This window comes from Dipodomys ordii, unplaced genomic scaffold (genome assembly GCF_000151885.1).
Source record: "Dipodomys ordii isolate 6190 unplaced genomic scaffold, Dord_2.0 Scaffold41, whole genome shotgun sequence".
NCBI classification, from domain to species: Eukaryota; Metazoa; Chordata; class Mammalia; order Rodentia; family Heteromyidae; genus Dipodomys; species Dipodomys ordii.
In genome coordinates, this window is record NW_012267257.1 from 11439189 (window position 1) to 11452665 (window position 13477).

The 13477-nt window shown below is 33.0% G+C and overlaps 1 protein-coding gene across 3 annotated transcripts in view; it reads right to left on the reverse strand.

Annotated features, from left to right (window-relative positions):
* Nucleotides 1–13477, reverse strand: part of Nipbl (Nipped-B homolog (Drosophila)) — a 174342-nt gene that overhangs the window by 93440 nt on the left and 67425 nt on the right. For all 3 annotated transcript variants that reach the window (XM_013018585.1, XM_013018583.1, XM_013018584.1), the window contains exons 2-6: nucleotides 11153–11295; nucleotides 8405–8570; nucleotides 7136–7263; nucleotides 3596–3695; nucleotides 2643–2794 (exon numbers count right to left, since the gene is read on the reverse strand). In XM_013018585.1, the coding sequence (XP_012874039.1) occupies nucleotides 2643–2794; nucleotides 3596–3695; nucleotides 7136–7263; nucleotides 8405–8570; nucleotides 11153–11216 (610 nt within the window). In that variant the 5' untranslated portion in view covers nucleotides 11217–11295. The remainder of the gene's footprint in view (nucleotides 1–2642; nucleotides 2795–3595; nucleotides 3696–7135; nucleotides 7264–8404; nucleotides 8571–11152; nucleotides 11296–13477) is intronic.

Below are 13477 nucleotides of genomic sequence, written 5' to 3' on the forward strand. Positions count from 1 at the left end.
TATTAGAAATAAGAGTCTCACAGACTTTCCTGTCTGGGCTGGCTTTGAACCGCAATCCTCAGATCTGAGCCTCCTCAGTAGCTAGGATTACAGGTGTGAGTAACTGGCACCTGGCTTGGTTAAACTCTTTATTGGTGTATTTACCTCCTTTATTCTCTCCTCCCCATTCCCTAAAAGGGAGTATTTTGTCTTTAGAGTTGACTCTCCAATGTATAACATTGTAATTTACTTGTAAATAAACATAGTCCTAAATAACACATCACTGTTCTGTATTAACTTTAAAATAGTATTTTTAGGGCTGGGAAAGTGGCTCAGTGGTAGAGTGCTTGCCTTACATACATGAGGCCCTGGGTTTGATTCCTCAGTACCACATACGCAGAAAAAGCTGGAAGTGGCACTGTGGCTCAAGTGGTAGAGTGCTAGCCTTGAGCTGAAGAGCTTAGGGACAGTGCCCAGGACCAGAGTTCAGGCCCCACGACTGACCAAAAACAAACACACAAACAAATAAAAATGGTATTTTTATATATCCTTCTATATTTTGCTTTGTGATTCAATATTGTATTTAGATTTATCTATTATTATATCTATAGTTTTTAATTCATCTGTTTTAAATAAATGACATATTCTGTTGTAATTGTACAACTTGTTTACCCACTTTTGTATTGAAACATTTAGATTGCTTAAAATTTTTGCTGTCATAAACAATACTGCAATGCATGCATGCTTTTGAACATAGACTTTGTATACATGAACATGAATTCCAGGAACCAATACCTATACATATGATTACTTAAATGTAGGTATTACAACTCAAGCCATTCTAATGATTATGAAATCAATTTATAAAAATTATTTATAATGTGGCTTAGTGGTAGAGTGCTTGCCTAGCATGCATGAAGCCCTGGATTCAATTCCTCAGTACCACATAAACAGAAAAGGCTGGAAGTGGAACTAAGGGACAGAGCCCAGGTCCTGTTTTCAAGCCCCAGAACTGGCAAGGAAAACAACCCCCCCCCAAATATCCACTTGTATTTGTCAGTATATATCTGTAGCAATAATTTTTGTTATTCTAAGGGTGGGAAATTATACTATAATCACATTAATTTGTATTTTATTCATTATTAGTGAAACATTCTTTCTTCATGTATATTATCAGAGTTCTTCCTTAAAACAAAGTTGCAAAACAGTCTCCTATATTTTCTTATAAAAGTTTTATGATTTTGCTTTTTATGGTATGATTCTTACATACATTATTTTTAAGTATAGCATAGGTTATTTTTTTCCAAATGGATATCTAACTGCCTCTGCTAGATTAATTAAAGAAATCATTCTTTTCCTAATTAAGATCTATATACTAAGTTTTTATTTGTTCATAGGTGTGGGAAAATTTCTACAAGTTTCATCATGTTCTACTTCACTAGGTGTTACATTATGTGTCTGTACTAATATTACAACAAACTGCCTATTCTTAGCCTTTTACTCTTCTTTAGAATTTTATAAAGTAGCTTAAGTTTCACAACAACCCTCCTCAGGAATTTTATTAATGTTATACTAAATTTATGGATTTGAGAAATCCATATTGTATCTTCCCATCCATGAAAATAGTTTAACTTTTTAAAGGGTTTTCCATTACTTCTTTAAGTTTTATAATTTTCTTCACAAAAGTCCTATCTATATGTCTTTCATTAAATGTACACTTAGGTATTTGTAGTTTTCTATTCTAAATCTATGATTTGCTCATATATAGCTTCTCCTTGAGTTAGCATGTAAAATGGTCTCTAGTTAGTATTTTGTTTTCTAATGTTGGGAAATCAGAAATTGACTATTTTCACAGATAATTAAGTTTTCAAGTTAAAAAGTTCACAAATGAAGATTGATTTTACAAAGTAAAGAGAAGCAAGAATACACATATAGGAGCTAACAATGAAGATCAAATATTTAAATTTCACAATACGGTGGATAAAAACTAAATTATTTCTTCTAATTTTCTGAAATATTTCTCCAAAAATACAAGTAATTTATCTTAGCAATAATATAGTAGCCATACAATAATTAAAGGGCAAGGTAACTGTAAAAGATACAATAATGTCAGCCTTAAGATACTGAGAACTAGCTAAGCACTAGTGGCTCATTTTTGTAATCATAGCTACTCAGGAGGCTGATATATGAGGAATGAAGTTTGAAGCTGCCCAGGCAGGAAGTCAGTGAGACCCTAATCTCCAATTAACTAAAACAAGCCAGAAGTGGAGCTGTGGCTCTATGGTAGAGCACTAGCCTTGAACAACAACAAAAAGCTTATGGACAATGTGCAGGCCCTGAGTTCAAGCCCTAGGACAAGCACCAAAAACCAAAAAACCAACTAAAACAAAAAAACAACAAAAAACCCCAATCAAAAGAATAGTTCTTAATTTACTTATAACCTAATCCAAACAGATAAAATATACTGCTCTTTGCATTTCCTGAATGATAAATTATCAAATGATAAATGTAATGTACTTTTAATAATTTAAGCCATCTAATAAAAATAACAAAAAGTTAGGCAAAAGTGTACAGTATCGTATTTTAGTTTGTGTTTTTAAAATTACTTTAAAAAACAATCTTACTAGGATTTACACTTGTTTTGGTATTACCAAAAAACTTACCTTGCTGCATTTGTGGATGCGTTGTGTAACTTGAAGGATGGGAATATGGCATGTATCCTGCAGGGCTTTGTGGGGCATATGGACTAGGCACTGGGCTATTCTGTTGTGGCATAAATCTGTTCCCAGAGCTTGTCTGTGGTGGCACAAACCGGCTAGAACCCAAATAAAGAATATCAGGAACAGATTAAACATGCTATTAAAATTTCACTGCCATAAAATAAAATAGCTCAGAGAATTCTATATTTTCAACTATTTTTTCTTTTTATTATAAAGATGATGTACAGAGGGGTTACAGTTACATAAGTCAGGTAATGAGTACATTTCTCTTTGAACAGTGTCACCTCTTCCTCATTTTCTCCGAGATTTTTCCCTTCCTACACCTTTCCCCCAGAACTTGTATAGTTCATTTTCAACATAGCATAAAATCTATGCATAGAGAAAAATTTGCAAAATAGTCAAATAACACAAAACCTATTCATAGTTCACAATCTATAAATTAGACTTAGCAGTTAACACTGATACAATTCATTTACTTTATTCACATAAAACCATGAATCACTTTAAGAAATATAAAATAATGGTCCCTAAATTAAGTTCTATTTCTTTAAAAAATGCTAGTATATTAAACACGGCAGTTTTTGTTTGTTTTGGGGCTTTGCTAGGAATTGAACCTAAGACTTTGTTTGTAATAGACAAGCACTCTACTCCTGAGCTCCAGCTATTTTCACACATTCTTTTATCTATATGAAATCTACTTAGTAAAATGGTAGCTACTTCAATTACTGTATTTATACATATAACAAGGCAAGTGTTTAATAGGATTACTAAGCATTACGTAACTATGTGCAATTCACCTTTAACTAAATGTACATACTCTATTCTCCACTGAAGACAGATGTTAATAAATGAATTATACATATATACATAAATATATACATATATATATATATTACCTGGAGGGGCTATGTGAGATAGTGGTTTGCTGATAATTGGAAGATGCAGGACTATTGTGCATGGAATTCTGAGAAAGTTTATACTGAGACATCATCATTCCTATGTAACACAAAAAATATTAAACATTAATTTCTTCTTGCAGTAAAGTGTTCCTTCCTTGAGTTACTTAACTCATTCTTCCATGGACATTCAATAAAATTCTTTTTGATCAATGTTTTAATTTTTGAAGTACAAAAATAACATAATAAGAAAATAAATTTCAAATACTATTTTTATTAAAAGACCATTTTCCATACAAACTAATCAGGAAACAGAGACTATGATGAAAATTATTTTTTCTTTCCAGTGCTAGGGACCAAATCTAGGGACTCAATGAATGTTAAGCCTGATTTAAAAAAAATCAACTTTTATTTATCTGCTCACTCAACATTTTATAATTTAGACTTAGAACTTTAAACCATTTAAACCATCACTTTCCATACTACATATTTCTTCCACAAGTCTTTAGGTAGTTTTCTATTATTTTATTATTATATGGAAATACTTTATCATATACCTGCCTGTACCTGGCAACTTTACGAAAGCTATGTCTTTTGTTGTGATTGAGACCTAGGTTTTGAAAAGTACTTTATTGATGGCCCAAAGTTTGAGTTCCTGCACTTTCCATCTGAAAGCCTTTAAGCAAAACAAAATACAATTCTTCTTTCTTCCAAAATAACTTTTGCCACCTAGTAGGTATTAAGTGACTACTTCACTAATGGATGAAAATAACCTTCAGATTCTCATTTCTTTTCAACCTAGTGTATTTTATATTAAATAAAATTTCAGCTTTAAACATTAAAAATCAAAGATAAAAATCTATGATAAACTATCAATTCTCTTTTTTATTTTCAGTAAATATTCTCATGATTTCTATAGCCAATATCTTTTGTGTGGCTGGTAGCATCCTTTTATGTTCCTAAGTTTTGTTTCCAGTTGTTGACATAAAAAGTATGTTTTACCAGATCTGTGTGTGTGTGTATATATACATATATATATATGTACACACACATATTAAAAGTTATTTGGCCAGAAATATTACAGATGGGACTGTAATAATAAAGTCACTGGTGGAATAATATTAGGGCTCAAAATTGCCTCGCAGTCTACCAGTAATAGATAGCATGTTTTCTTACTATATGTAGGTAGTCTAAATTTTAATTACTGAGCTCTCGTTTCCAACTAGTTCAATACAAAAATTATTCTGTTCATAGCTTAAGAACTTTTTTTTTTTGGTGCCAGTTCTGGGGCTTGACTCAGGGTCTAGTATTGTTGCTGAGCTTTTATGCTCAAAGCTACTGCTCTACTGCTTTAGCCACACCTCCATTTCTGGCTTTATTTGGTAGTTAATTGGAGGTAAGACCAACCTAGAGTGAGAGGTCTTGAGTTCAAGCCCCAACACCAGCATGAAAAACAATAAAAAAGGTCTAAACAAAATTGGTTAGGCCTTTCCGATTTGCTTCCAAGTTCCAAATAACTATGATTAAAGTGATTTGTATATTACTAATTTTCTCCATGTCTGTAAATTATATTTACATTTTAAAATAAAATAAAATTTAACCTGTACCATCAGGGAAATGCTTTTGAAAACTCACAACATACAATTAGTTAATTAAAAAATTTGGTGTATCTTTTTACAAAGTAGAATATATAAATAAAATATTTTGACCTAAAAAGTATAAATATTATAAAACCCAAATATACATGTAAGTTTTTATTAGGGTGATTTACCTGACAAGTTAAATACTCAAAAATATAGGCTATAAAAATGCAGCATAAATATCTATAGGTAACTTCCCTTTTTCAAAAATTATTTCAGGGGCTAAGAATGTGGCTTAGCGGTAGAATGGTTGCCTAGCAAGCATGAAACCCTGGGTTCGATTCCTCAGTACCACATAAACAGAACAAGCCGGAAGTGGAGCTGTGGCTCAAGTGGTAGAGTGCTAGCCTTGAGCAAAAAGAAGCATTAGGGACAGTGCTCAGGTCCTGAGTTCAAGCTCCAGGACTGGCAAAAAAAAAAAAAAATTCACTCATTGTCTCTTACACTTAAAACACCTACTAATATTTTTAGTCAATTATCTTCTTATTCTATTTTATTCAATTATCTTCTTTATTCTATTTGAATTCTAGTTTTCTTCCATAAATCTTAATTTTATCTTTATTACTGAATCCTAGAATTTTAATCTAGGTTATTTGTTCTGGTAAAACCACAGCTCTTTCCTTACATAACTGATGTCAGACAGAATTAATCCTATGGTTGTATTTTGGGAAACAGGTAATAAGAAATTACTTCAAATATATAATCTACCCAGAAATATACAATAAAATTAACAAGCTATTATTAAAAAGCCCAACCAAATAACAATACAGGAAAAGAACTAGGAAACTAAAACTAGGAAACTAGGAGCTTCGTGGAGCTGCTGCCTAAAAAAGCAAATCACAACAAATCTAGCAACATTCTTAATATAGTTAATCAATGAGCTATGTTGGACCATCTAAAATTATGTAGACTATTCTTTTCTTCCTTTAGTTTTGAAAGCCAAGCTAGCACTTGACTTGCCAAATTCAATTGTAGAAGTTCTAGATTAGAATAATGCTTCTAACCAACTACTTCAGTACATAAAAATTTATGTGTACAATAAAACACTTTTATGATTTCATAACACTATAAGTCAAAATTATTATTATAAACCAATTTGGGGAAGGGCACTGAGGACTGAACACAGGGCATTGTTCTTGCTGGACAAGTACTCAAACACGTAGATGGCACCCCTTCAGATAAGGCCTCTTGGCTTTTGACGAGGCTGACCTGGCACCATGATCCTCCATCTCAAATGAGACCCACCATGCCCAACTCATGTTGAGAATGTTTTCCTGGGCTGGTTTATAATCCTTTTTATATTTTCAATGTTTTGTCTAATTTTCCAAGAAATGTAGTCACATTTTAAATAAGATGCATTATTATCAATTTAGGTTTCCTCTTTTTCTTGATTTGATTAAAAGTATTAAACTGGCTTTCCTAGGTAATAAGCCAGCCTGTTACAGGCACTTGAATTTAAATATGTGTAAAACAAGTTTTGATATGGGACCAACACAGGCACTGATGGGTCATACCTATATTCTTGGCAATTTAAGAGGTTGTAATTGAGAGGATCACAGTTTGAGGCCAGCTAAGGTAGAAAAGTTCCTCCTTCCTGATAGAAAGGTAAATATGATGGCACAGGCCTATTATCCTAACTACAGAGGGAAGCCTAAGATACGTGGGTCCTGCCAGGAAAGGAGACTCTAGCTCAAAAACACCAGCAAAATATAGAGCTACACAAGTGGCTCAGTGGTAGAGTGCCTGCTACCAAGAGTTATGACATGAATTTAAACTAAAGTAATACCCACAAACACAAAAAGTATAAATTTTAAAAACCACATATATATTATTATGTATTATTATAGTTATCTTATATGTCTATATATATACTGTACAATTTAATTATTAAGAACCTCACCACTTTGTACATATCTGTTCTGCATGCTTTTCTCCCTGAAAACATTAGGACTCCTTGCAAGGATGGCCTGCAACAAGACTGGTATATCACCTTCAGGATCATCACTGCCAAGGTTATCTTTCAACTCTCTGTTATTGAAAAAGCAAATAAAAAAATTAAAATAGTGATCAACTTATTCAGATGCTTATGAAACAAAAATAAATGACTTGAGTATGTCTAACAGCATGGATTCTCAAAGGTGATATCCCTGGAAGAAAAGGAATGATCAAAATGACAGAATTTTTTTAATCTTCCATTTCTTACATGAGATGATACTGATAAATATTGTTTTATAAAATGATCATTTGCTTAAAAATATACAAAATATTTTTAAAATAGAGAATAAGCCGACTCTATTTTAGACTATTCAAAATAATGGAAGGATAGAAGTATAATTATGGAAAAAGTTGATATTTAGGCTTTGAACATATTTTCTCTGCCTTATATCTGAATATGATTATAATTCAATTTCTGAGAAATGTCCTCCAGATACACACTGATTAATAGCAGATAGAGAAGTTATATAATTTTTAGAAAAATCTCAGACTTTTTGCAAATAAAGTAATGGTACCACAAAGAAATGGTTAAATACAGAAGCCATTTCTACTTTCAATAAGTAGAGATTTAAACTACAATTATGCCTGTCAGACACAAGCAGTGTTTTCAATTGTGTATTTTATACATCGTTGTTCTAGAAACACTCACTGGATCCTACAATAAAGACTTTAAAAGCTGGTATAACAAGTAATATTCAATAAACTTTTCTGGGAACATTTTCAGCATAGGAATAAATAAAATAAGAAATTAAGACAGATTTCTAGAGTGACATAATATTAATATACTTTTTGATTTTAATGAATCATTTCTCAGTTTCGCTCTCAGAATATCCACAGCTAAGAGCCTGTGATTTTACTTTTAATTTGTTTTGTGGTATTAAGCTATGGCAGATACATGTTATTTGTAGTAAAAAAAATTTCAAGCGTATACACATATAATTTATGACTTTTATCTTAAATTATAAAATTGTACTATTATATAAACATATATGCTATGTTTCACAGATCTTAGGTCACAAAGTAACTATGGTATACTTATATCTCCTAATTATCTCATCATCACATCATGACAATGTCATTATCAACTGGATACTGACATTAGAATGAATACTAATTGTCTTAGTAGGAGAAAAACTTTCTAATTTACTTTAGATGCAAAACTGACTGTACTTACATGTGATCTGTTGATACCTGGTTGAGGCTATGGACAAGCTGTGAAACCAAAGTGTCATCCCTACAGGCCAAAAGGCAGTTCACCTCTTCTGCTATTCGTGCATTAAAAAGAAGGCTCTTTGTAGTTGTAGCAGGTAAGGGAGATGGAAGAGGCAGCTGGTTCAGGACTATTTGGAATAAAATCAGATGAGGAATTAAGTGACTGTAAGAAATCTCTTTAGTGTTTCATTTATTTTGAATATTAAGATAAATTATAAACAGCAATGTAACAATTAAAAAGCATTGCTTCTCCTCCCTAATAAATCTAAATTCATTCCCAGCAAATACTCAATATATCACTCATGCCATTATATATTATACTACTAAGAATGAAATTTAGCTCTTTATATTCATTTCTGAAACTTTTACTAACAAATAAATACTAACCAAAAAGGTAAGTTTAAAACTGAAGTAACTTACAATGTACAATTTCATTATTGCTTTTAAGAATTCCAAGATCAGTAGTATGCTCTGACAGATAAGTGAAGTAACAATACTTGACTTTATATTAAACTGACAGGTAATGTACTTTTAATTGTTTAAGAACAAACAAAAATAAGCTGGGTGCTGATGGCTCACACCTGTAATCCTAGCTACTCAGGAGGCTGATCTGAGGATCACAGTTCAAAGCCAGCCCAGGCAGAGAAGTCCCTGTGAGACTCTTACCTCCAATAACCTCAAAGTGGCACTGTGGCTCAAGTGGTAGAGCACTAGCCTTGAGCATAAAGAGGCTCAGGGACAGCACTCAGGTCCTGAGTTCAAGCCCCATGACCGGCAAAAAAAAAAAAGAAAAGAAAAAAAGGAATAAACAGCTCCCATTAGAACATTCATAGCATAGTATTCTGGAAGAAGAATAGAATTCTGGTCTAAATCATAATTGCCTGCATAATTCTCCCTCTTCTTAATTTTTATTCTAATACCAAACAAAATAACCAATGATTTGCAGATGCTTAAATAAAGTTATTTAGTGTCTCTTTATCTAATGGAAACTGGTTCATTTATTCAAACTGAAGGTAAGAACTCTAAAATGTCAGATTCACCATGTTGGACTTAATTTTTAATCAGCATTACATGATTATGCTGTTCAACTCCAATACATTTTCTATTAATAAAAACACAAAAATTAAATTACATAATAAATATGGTTTACTAGAGTAACAAAAGTTTTTAAAATATGAAGGACATCAGATATGACGTGAGAAAAAAACAAAGTATTAGATCTAATTTTGTACTACAAAATTATTTATGGCTTACCTACAATAAAGTAGTAAAAACTCAAGCTAGTTTCCTAAGCTCAAAGCTGTAGACAGTTCCCTATTTTACTCCATACCAAATGGAAATTAACAAAAAAGAAAACCCAGAGAGATAATATTTGGGAGACAATGATGAACACGGACTAAAACATTTCTTGAAGCTATTTTGTCATAGTTCCTCTATTATATACATCAGCACTATACATGATAACTTTATTATAATTTCTGCATATATGTATGTAATCTATGCTACAGATAATATGATGTAATTATATTTATGTAGTAATGTATTATTGTAATGTTAATATTTATCTTTATTATAAATCTTCTTTCTTATATATCTATATAATACCAAACAAAGAAAAGTATCATTTTCTCACTTTCTATTCTTTCCTTTTCTCTTTCTTTCTCCCTTCTACTTATTCAGGGTAGGATAACACAGAGACGAACACTGTGGGTAGAGTTTGTACCACTGTTCAAAGTCAATGAATAGTTAACATTGCCTCCCCTCAAAAACTGCTGAACATTGTGTTACATTAACTGAATCTCCAAACAGTAGTAACGCTGTCAGAGTAAAGTAAAGCTGCTTATATTTATGACAAACTCCTGTAGATTAGTCAAAACGACATCTAAAATAAGCATCATTAAGAAATTAGGTAAACTGGACTGTTAAATTTTCATATTTGAAAGGCAGTTTCATTGACATATTTGTGTTTTCAAAAAGTTCTTATGTACAAGCTTATGCCTTTTTAGTTTTGGCAATTTTTAAAGCTTTGTGATATCTTTGTCAAGCAGAACTTTCATCACCACATGCTACCATTTCTTAATGAGTCTACAAGAAGAAACAATTTTCCACATGTATGACAACTTAGAAATCTTTAAAACTTTGCTGTTATTAAAAAAAAAACACAATGTTAACACCGGACACCAGTAAATTATGTCTGTAATTCTAGCTACTCAGGAGGCCGACGGCGATCTGGGGATTGCAGTTTAAAGCCAGCGCAGGCAGAAAAGTTCATGAGAGGGGCTGGGAAGGTGGCTCAGTGGTAGAGCGCTTGCCTTGCATGCCTGAGGCCCTGAGTTCAATTCCTCAGCACCACATAAGCAAAAAGAAAAAAGCCGGAAGTGGCGCTGTGGCTCAAGTGGTAGAGCGCTAGCCTTGAGCTGAAGAGCTGTGCCCAGGCCCAGAGTTCAGGCCCCACGACAGGACCCCCCCCTCCAAAAAAAAAAAAAAGAAAATAAAAGAAAAGTTCTTGAGACTCTTATATCCAATTAATCACAGAAAAAGACAGATGTGGTGCTGTAGGCTCAAGTGGTAGAGTGCTAGCCTTGAGCAAAAAGAGCCTAGGAGAGTGCCCAGGCCCAGATTTCAAGGGACAGGACCCACCAAAAAACAAATAAAATAAAATGAATGTTAACATAACAGAACTTAAATGAGATAAATGAACCAAACTTACGGTCTGTGAGACTAGCAATCCCCGCAAGAGTAGTTATGGGGACATGGGGCATATCCCCATTCATCCTGAAGTTCTGGAATGGTGTTGCCTATAAAAGTACTCAGTTCAGGTGCCAGCTGTCATTACTTTCCATTTCCCAAACACTGCAACATTAAAAAACAAACACACACAAATTATTTGTAGAAATATGTCAAATATCTTACTCGTGGAGAATGCTTAATCACTTAAATTCTTGCTTTTGTTTACAACAGCAGTCATTATCCATATATACTTAGAATTCATTAAGCAATAAAAAATGCTTTGCATACCCTAAGTGATTTAGGCCTCATAACAATCCAGGTAAGGCAGACACTACTATTTTCTGTACTAATGAAGAAATAAACTTAAAAGGAGTTTAAGTAACTAGTGAAGCCAGAATAAAAAAGTAATTTGGCTCCAGAAGTCTGTTATTTAACCACTAGAGAAAAGGGTACTCAGCCTCAATAAGCACTATAATTTCTTCTCAATTTATAAACACATTAAAATTTTATGTATGTACTCATAACCTGACTTCTAGAGCTGAAACTCCTTTATAAAACTACTTAATCAACTTGCCTAAACTCTTCTATGTAAACCACATCCTCCAACTAGGCTTATCCAACTAAATTCTCCTGAAGCTACCTTGTGTTTTCTTGTCTCCCCGTGTATATCCTTATGATATTCCTTACCTAGGCAGCCCATTTTGACTTTATTCCAAATCCTTTAATTCTCCAATACACAGGTCCAGTTCCTACCTACTGCTTCATAAAACCTGAAATTCACACCAAGGCCATCTTACCCTAATCTGTTCTACTATATAATATTTATTGTCCAATTTTATTTTGAAAATTATATATTGCTTTTGTACATCTTTCAAACTTGTTTCATTCTTGCATCATTAATCTTCATGTACTTTTTGTTTTCTCATAAGTGCATGTTGCTTTAAAAAAAAAATCACTTCACCAATATGCCATCACAGAAATGACCAAAGCATAGCCAGTATTTTTTTCCTCACAACTTATGATTGAAACACCTAGTATTTATCATGATGTAATTCATTCTCTTTAAATATGTATGTGTGCACACATATATATTCATATATATACACACATACCTATATGTACATGCCCTGCAAAGAAGTTCCCCAATTTTTCTATACGGCTTACAGAACATTTATCTTTCTGCTAACTTGTGAAAGTTATTCTTTAATGAACAGGATAATAACACTTTAATAACATGAGCATTAATAATGATAAAATACTTTAACAGACACAACTAAATTACTTTATAAGAATTCATCAACTAAGACAAAGGGCTAAAGTAGAAAAGTGAATTATTTTAGTTTATTTGTTCACTGCCCTCTCCCCATTTCTCTTTCTTATGATGGTGGTAAACCCAAGACCTCTTGCATATACTCAGAAGGCATACACCCAGCAACTGTTTCGTGCTTCAATGCTTCTCTTTTTGACATTACATTTGCTAGTTACTTTGAAGAGAACTTCTAAGTTTCTTGATTTATAAACTTCAAAACAACAGCCCTTTAACTAAGGGAGTTAATACTGACAATTTCCTTTTCCTCCAAACATTTTTATTATAAAGATGAAGAAAAATTACATAATATATGTATAGTTCAACTGAGATTTAAAATTAGCATTTATGGACCCCCAAACTGAGTAGCAATCCAATTCCTTCTAAAGCTAATGACTACCTTGTCTTTTTTGCTACACAATGGACTCTGCTCTCAACGTGATTCTCTAACAACCACTAAATAAATTTAATGTAATACTATGCATTTAGCATTGACATCAAATACCTTTTAAGAGAAAAGCTGGGTGCTGGTAGCTCATGTCTGTAATTCTATCTAATCATGAGACTGAGATCTGAGGATCATGGTTTGAAGCCAGGCTGAGCAGGAAAATCCTTGAGACACATCCCCTTAACCACCAGAAAACCAGAAATGGAGCTGTGGCTCAAGTGGTAGAGTGCTAGCCTTGAGCACAAAAGCTCAGGGACAGCGCCCAGGCCCTGAGTTCAAGCCTTGTGATTGACAAAAAAACGAGAGGAGGGGGAGGGGGAGACAGACAGAGACAGAGACAGAGACAGAGAACAGAATTAAAAATTCCTGATAGATGTCACCAAAACACAATGAATTTTTTGTTTTTGTGCTGGGGCTAGGGTTTGAACGTAGGGCATCAACATTTCCCTTAGGTTTGTCTCCCAAAGCAAGACTCTATACCTGGAGCTACAGCTCTACTTGCAGCTTTTTGGTGGTTTGGTGGAGATAAGTTTCATGGACTTCCCTGCTCC